This window comes from Aptenodytes forsteri, unplaced genomic scaffold, assembly GCF_000699145.1.
Source record: "Aptenodytes forsteri isolate BGI_AS27 unplaced genomic scaffold, ASM69914v1 Scaffold195, whole genome shotgun sequence".
NCBI lineage: Eukaryota > Metazoa > Chordata > Aves > Sphenisciformes > Spheniscidae > Aptenodytes > Aptenodytes forsteri.
Window position 1 is genome coordinate 2,008,932 of NW_008795317.1, and position 8,111 is coordinate 2,017,042.

The window sequence follows — 8,111 nt, forward strand, 5'->3', positions numbered from 1 at the left end:
GCCCTGGTCGTGGCGCTGGTGGCCGGGCGCTTCGCCCAGCGCACCCGCGCCACCAAGAAGAACACCTTCGGGTGGGTGCGGGCCGAGGTGATGGGTGCCCTCGTCAATGCCGTCTTCCTCACCGCCCTCTGCTTCACCATCCTGCTCGAGGCCATCGAGCGCTTCACGGAGCCCCACGAGATCCAGCAGCCGCTGGTGGTCATCAGCGTGGGGGTGGCGGGACTCATCATCAACCTGCTGGGGCTCTGCCTCTTCAACCACCATGGTGTCGGGGGCCACGGCCATTCCCACGGCCACGGGCACTCGCACAGCGGCAGGCAGCACCCCCGCAGCGGCCCCAAGCCCGAGCAGCCACCCGGGGATGGGGAGGCTGCACTGCACCGGGAGGAGACCAGCACCTTGGTGGAGAACTGCAGCAGCTCCAACGGAGTCAGCCAGGAGAAGCTGGGTAAGTCCTGCGACGCCTCTGTCCCATCCCAGCATAGAGGTGTCAGGAAAGCAGGAGAGGTCCCTTCCCCAAGGAGGGTGGTGGGCATCCTGGTCCCACCTGGCACAAGCTTCGTGGGGACCACCCGTCCTTCCTCCTGGGGAAGAGGCAAGAAACTTTCTTAGCGGTGCCCTCGGGCACATGGCCGTTGCACCTCTACCTCACACTTTTCCTTCAGGTGCTAAAAGGAGTGCCCTAAGTTGTGTGTTTGTCTTGCAGACAGGTCAGAGTGTGAAAGAGTCTTAGGGTAGAGCAGTTTGCCTCGGAAAAAGTTGGTGCCGGTAGAGAAGGCACAACAAGTGTTTTTTGCCTAGCGACACAAGCTGTCACAAGACGTTGCCCTAATGTCTTCTGAACTGGCTGCACATCCAATAGAGCACAGCTCAACACCTTGGTCCTGACAGCCGGATCTCTCCGTTGGGTCAGTTATTAGCTACTTGAGAAGCTAATCTCAATCTGAACGTAACATACTGAAGTATATTCCATTGCAATAATGTGGTACTTCTTCGCGACATCCATATTAATAGGAAGAAGTCTTGGAAATTACCAATCAGAACTGTGGAAGTCATGCAGTAGGCACTGAATGTGGAGCTCGCTGGTGTCAGAGTACATGCGTGGTTTCTTTGAATTAGTTTTCTTTAGCTTTCTAAAGCATGCGCCTTCCCACTCACTTGCACATAGAGATAAATTTAAAATCTTCCCTTCCCAATTGTGATCAGAGTGTCTATTTTGTGGGAGGGAATTTCTTGGGTTATTTTTTTAATGGATCCAGAAGCCTGGATAGTTTATTTTGAAGACTTGGTTGAAGCCAAGTACTGCGTGCTAGCAGAGTGAAAGGTGCGTAATTGCTGTTTCTCTACTTTAATCATATGGTATCCCTGTTACCAGGAGGAAGGGGGTTTCATTCTTCAGAACCCATGTCTCTCCTTTATTTTCAGGGTGATATCAGGAGACCACTGTTGTAGCTTAAATTGAGCTTTAATTGAGCCAGAGTGAACTTTGCTACAGTTGTGGTTTTTCTGTGGTCAGAGGTTCCAATACACATTTGGGAATCTTGGGCCTCCCTCCCTCCCTCCTGTTTTGACTCCATGTTGGTTTTGAAAAGACACGTTTTGCAAGAGGGTAGGAAAGTTCCTCTGAATATAGTACACCATTTTCTTGACCACATAATAAGCTCTTAATGTTTGTTTAGTTCCAACAAAGGTATCCTAATAATTAGTTTCAAACAATGTAAAATTCGCTTAACCGTTGATCTGATAGATATCTTGGCTTGTGAACTGTTCTTGCATGGTGAAACATGGTGAAAAGTTGGGCTTTTAGCCAAGTTTTGGACTAGTTCTAGACTAAAAGATTAACTTATAGCATGGATTAAAACCTATACTGTTTTGAGCTAACTTGTCTGGAATTTCTCAGGGATGTCCTTTGGCAATAACAAATAATTTGTTGTGGGTATTTAGGTGGTAACAGGGCGTAATTTTGGTCACAGTGAAACTTTGAAATAAGTTTGTATTTCCTTCTATGCCCTGTCATGATTATGTAATGGATGGAGTTATTCATAGTTTACCCATGGAAATATTACAGGTAAAGGTGCTCGGAGACTTGTGAGAAGCTGTAAGATGTGTAGGTGAAGACTAGGGAAATGACGTGAGAGTGGTGTTATGCCTTCACTGGAAATTACAAAGAGGGGTAGACCCTGATTTCCTAAGGTGGAAGTGGAAAGCTAGCGATAGCCTTAGGGGCTAGTCCTGCACAGGTATCCGTGAGCATACACTTTACGTGAAGTAATCAATTTATAGTTAGATTTAAATGAGCACATTTCAAATGGACACGTTTTAACCTTTTGCCATTAAAAAATCTCAAGAGCTTTCTGGAACCCTGTTTTCTGTTACCCACCCTTATAGACAGGTCTACTGACTTTCCAAATCTTCTTTTCTCCGAGTACTTGGTACGCCGCGGAGTGTCAGAAAAGTTCCTCTTTCCTTGCTGGTATCGTGGACCCTGAGGTCTGAACTCTGTAACCTGAGATATTTTCCTCTAATTTATTGATTCCTCTGGGAAGTTACAGGTCCCATATTCCACAACTCCTAGAAGTTGTGTGGAAAATGTAGCTGGAGCTTTAGGACAGAAGTGTGATGCATGAGATTATGAGCCTGGGGCTTGGAACTGACCCGCTCAGCTGCCATCGTAGGAGCCCACCCCGTCTTCAGAGAGGAAAGAACTTGTAGACACTTTATGATTACAGAATTGCAGTCATGAGAGCAGAGTGGCAGAAGCTGCAGGTCATACTAACATGTTAATGTTTACAAGCTCTGAACTGAATAACCACGGAAGCTGTAAGAGCTCCTTGTTTCAGTTTGTCGGGCCAGTGGCCATTACATTTCTTTAACACTGGAAGTTTTCTGTCCAAAGAAGAACTTTTGAAGAAAAGTGGGAGGTTAATCATGTAAAATACTTAAAATTTTGAACATTGGAAGATGTTTTTCTTTCAAAAAACATTCTTCTTTGTAATGATGTGTGCATTTATTCCTATATAGCTAGTTAGGTGTGATGGCGTGGTAATATCGCAGACAGTTTTGACAAAGGAGTGCCATTTCTGCATTGAATGGTCCATGACATACGGCTTTGGGCATCAACAGCTATATGTCACTCAACAGCTGTATGTCACTTAAATAAAAAGTACTAAAAATATGGTTTTTATGTACTCTGAAATATAAATAACACTAGTTCATAGCCTCTGAGAGCTTCAGTGATAACTTAAACTGTCCTGTAGTCAATACTGCTGATAAATTCTGCGTTTTAGACCTAAAAGCTCAGCTCATTGTATCTCACAGTTCTGCTGGCTCCATGCGCCATCTCAGAAAAACTTCCTTTTCCTTGAATGCAGAAGTCTTTTGGAGATGAACTACTAAACCTGAGAAGTTGTTGCTATAAAGCAGTATCCATACAGCTTTTGAGCTTCTGGCCTCATAAATTTTAATATAAAATAGCAGTGCAGTCCTATGGTTTAAGAGAGATTTTAGCAATGTGATTAGCCTTCTGGCTTTTCAAAAGAGGGAACAAATGTCAGTTACTTAGCTACTTAATCAGCTTTTTTATATATGGTCTGTAATTCCACATTTTGTTTAAGAAATGAACAGTGAGTAGTCAAATGGTTAAACAGCTGGAAGTCGTGAAAACAGTTTTTCAGTAGAATAAATTAAAATGCGGTCATCTTCATACTTTGCCACTCTACATCTTTAAGCTCCATGTAGAAACAATTGCCTTCTAGACTATTTAGATGACTTATTGGGACAACTGAATATTTCTCAGCCAGAGAAAATGTTGCTGAGCGTTATGGGTAGAGTTGCTGGCTTTTCAGTTTTGTACTCAATGTTGGTTATTATTTTATATGGAGTTATAGTAATGTGTAGAATTATAGCATATGCCTAATCATTTTACTGTTTTCTTGTCAGGTGATATGAAAGACGACATGACTGACCTACAAGTGAATGGGAACGCTGGTCATTATCCTCTGGATGTAGAGGAGGTTGAAGAAGACTCTAGTGCGCAGCTTAACATGCGCGGAGTTTTTCTGCATGTTTTTGGAGATGCCTTAGGTTCAGTAATTGTGGTAGTGAATGCCTTGCTCTTTTATGGGTTGTGGAATCCATGCCCCAAAGATGGGCCCTGCTTTAATCCATGTGTCAATAATCATTGCATGGAAAACGCTACTTTATCCCAAACACTTGGCAGAGCAAACAAGTCTGAGCAAGAGAGCATTACGGTGGCTGGTCCATGCTGGTTGCTATATTTAGATCCCGTCCTTTGTTTGATAATGGTTTGTATACTCCTTTACACAACTTACCCGTTACTTAGGGAGTCAGCCCTTATACTTCTACAGACTGTTCCCAAACAAATAGATGTTCATTCCTTGAACTCAAAATTACGTACCCTTGAAGGAGTTGAAGCAGTCCATGAATTACACATTTGGCAGCTAGCAGGCAGTAGGATCATTGGCACTGCTCACATAAAGTGTCCTGACCCTTCCACATACATGATGGTGGCAAAGCGCATCAAAGAGATCTTTCATGACGAAGGGATTCATGCAACTACCATTCAGCCTGAGTTTGCCAGCGTTGGGTCTGAATCGGGGAGAGGGAAATGTGAGTTTCCTTGCAGGACTCAGTGTGCTTTGAAGCAGTGTTGCGGAACAGGAGAAGATAGTATTGCAAAGAAGACAGAAAAATCTTCGTCACTTAGTATTTCTTGTTCAGAAGTTGTCATTGAATTTCCGAAAACTAGGAGGACTAAGTCGGAGAGCATCCCTTCAGTTAAGCTAGAGGCAAACACCGATCAAAACGAGCAGTTTGAATCATCTTTGTAACTCCCCCAATGGTGCTACCTGAGTGTTGGTGACTTTGACAACAGCTATATTGCAAGAGGAAGAGACAGACGTTTGAGATGCAATTTTGCCAAGTAGTGTAATTGCTGAAGTCCTTGTTCTTGTCATATTGCTAAATCTAGAATGCTTGTTTTAAAGAACATAATGTCACTGTCATGATACAATGTGTTTGTGTTGACTTTGTACTGAGACAGACAGAAAGTGCACCAATGCTGTAACAACTTCAGAAAACCAGTTTCAACATTTCAGCGGAGACACTTTTTGCTGTGCTTCAAATTAAATTTTTTTTTTCCAGTGAAAAGGTATTTGAGGGATAAGCATGTAGGAACTCAATTTGTGTTACAGATTTCTTGGACCTACTCTTTCCTTTAATATTTGATTTGTAGATATTTTAATATATTGTTTATTTAGAAGCCCTAAGGAAACCAAAGTTCATAGAACGTTTTTAAAGATATAGCTACTTAAAACTGGAAACCACTTCGCAATTTCACATATTTTTCTTAAACCTATATAATAATAAATGTGAAGGCTTTTCTAATGAACTTATCGTATAGCATATTTTAAAGAGAACATCATGTGATTGTTAGAAACTGTCCCCACTTTTTCTGGTAAGGTAGCGAGGTAATTAAAATCAACTGCTTGTGAAAATATCAGATGTGAAAGGCTTTTTTTTCTATCAGAATGGAAGTCCAAGCTACTGTATACTGCTCTGTGATCAAGACGTGAGACTGACCGATAAAGTAACACGTACTTTCATATTTTATGGATTTTCTGGTGTTTGTCCTTATTTCCAAGTTGTCTGGTCATAAAAGTCTTCGAAGGGTAAAGAATCCCTGACTCACAGTGCTATGAATGAAGAGCTGGAGCTTCATTTTTAACTGATTCTCAGTTTACTAAGATAAAAGCATTAGTTATGTCAGTAAGTGCTCTGTCGGGGAAAGTCTGCCAGGCACGGACAGTATAATTCATGCTTTTAAGCATAGACAATAGCCTCCGTAACAAGTAATTCAGTGGTGCATTTTTCTTGTAGTTGAGTGTGTCTGTAAGCACTTGCAGTAACTGCAATCCTGGTCCCCGCGGTGTCCTCAGGAGCCTTCCGCTGACTTTTGAGGAAGCGGGGCGGGGAGTAGGATTTCATTCACTGTATTTCACACTTTGAGATGTTTATGTATCACATAATTTCACTTATTAAGTATCCGAATCTATGGTTTAAAATGTTAACTCAGTTAATTGTCAACTGGCTCTAAAGAAGCTGTTACAGTATGCTGCCAACTTACACCTTAACAAAGGAGAAACTCGTCTATGGACTCTGTGAATTTGGCAGAGACTAGATGAGAGTTGAAGATAAAACATACAAGAAATCTAATCTAAAACCCCGACCCTTTCGATCCACCCTCAAGTTATGTATGGGAAGTAATGTCTTGTGATTTAATTGACTGCTCCTATGCTCAAAACTGGAAAACAACTCAGATCTTCCATTGTTTGCTCTATGACTCTGGACATGATAAACACTCTGCCTCAGTTTCCCTGTCTTAAAATGGGGATAAAACCTACCTCACAGGGGTGTTGTGAGGCTTAACTCTTGTGTGAAGAGCTCTGAGATCTGTTACTGGAGGGCACTGGAAGGAGTATAAGATATTAAATTACGTGGTATTTACTCCATCTACAAATGTATTGCAATACGTAGGCACAACAGAGGGAACTGAGGATAGTTTTGGCCTTACAAAATTCTTTGATGCTGTGGTTTTCAGGTTTTTAACAGTATTTAAATGTAGATTTTTTTTAAAAAAGAATGTTTTGTTAGTGAAGGGAATGTAGCTTTGCCTCCGGATACAGAACACCTCGCTAGTTTGCATTTCTAATATGTGTCTCGTATGATAATTGCTCCTAAGTAGTTCAAAATAGTCTGCTGCTCGTCGGGCCTGGATTGGCCCAGGTCGCGTCAGTGGTCTCACCCAACTTCTCAGCAGAGCATTGCAGTCAACTCTCGATTATCCATGGGTGGATTACCAGTGTTGTATATTAACTGTGCAGTCTACAGGGCCAGACTAGCTCTGTATCGTATGCCAGTGCGTTGGCCAAATGCTCTGTGCCAAAGCATTGGAAAAGTAAAGGAGCTCGGTCCGGTTTCGCACGAGCCTGCTCTCACAGGGTTTGTTAGCTTGGGTGCAGCGCAGCACCATGCAGTCATTTTGCCTCTTGGCTGCTCAGATGCATCCACAGGAGGCTGCGGTGTGTGGATGGGTCAGTTCAGCTTTGCGCTCGCTTGGGGATGTTGGTACTTCACAGCCATCGGCATCGCTCACCTTTTTCTGTGTTTATGCTTGTTGTATAGTCTCGTAAACTAACTTAAATATGTTAATATAGTATTTATATATGGTTTTGTTTTGTCTGAATTATCTTAACTCTTTCTTCTGTTACCTGTATATGATCTAGAGTTGACTGTTAAATGAGATCTTGTATGAGACTACATTTGCGAAATATGCTACCACTGCTAGTATACTACAAAGTATTAACCAAGTAAATTTTGAAATGAACAAAGTACTGTTTTTCTTGGAAATGTGTATCCTTGCTTTTTATGGTAAACTTTCACTAATTATTTTGCTCGCTAGTTTAAAATTGGTCTCTGTCATTAGTATGAATTATTGAGGTCCTGCTGTATATCACTAACGCGCCATAGAACTACTGCTCTTTAGTTTATTTAAAAAAAAACAAAACAAAACCCAAGACAAACCATAGTAGCACTGAGAAGCCTGACTTACTTCTCTCCTGTTGCTCTTGTAAAAAGAGAGCAACTATTAAGTCCTGACAGTGGCCACCATGGCTTAACAGTCTCAGTAAATGCATCTGAATAGATGGAGTTGTAGTAACTAATTCCATTGTAACTATTTAATCTTTTTTTTGTGGCAGAAGTCATATTTTTCTATTTCTGTGTCCATTGCAGGCAATGGCTAGCTTAAAAGACAAAAAGCTCTCCCCCACGTTATTTTTATTATCAGGACAGGATGCAGATGTGACGACGACGACGACGATGATGATGGGGGCAGAAGGGGGAGTTGTGTGGCCTCTCTGTCATGCGCCGTGTTGCCTGTGCAGCACCAGCTGGTGTTAACGGGGCCCTTTAGCCTCTTTAGCCCTCGATGGTAAATTCCCTGAAAGCATATAGGCAGGTGAAGGTGGTGGCTGTACAGCAGCAGGAACACAATTTTTGTGTTTGTTTCTGGCTGTATGAGACCCGACTGT

The 8,111-nt window shown here is 42.3% G+C and overlaps 1 protein-coding gene across 1 annotated transcript; it reads left to right on the forward strand.

Annotated features, from left to right (window-relative positions):
• Positions 1–7,407, forward strand: SLC30A1 (solute carrier family 30 member 1; the record flags this gene model as incomplete). Its single annotated transcript, XM_009279628.1, has 2 exons — positions 1–448; positions 3,940–7,407. Coding segments are annotated over 2 exons (1,359 nt in total), but the record flags the coding sequence as incomplete, so codon positions are not given.
• Between the last annotated feature and the right edge of the window lie 704 nt (positions 7,408–8,111).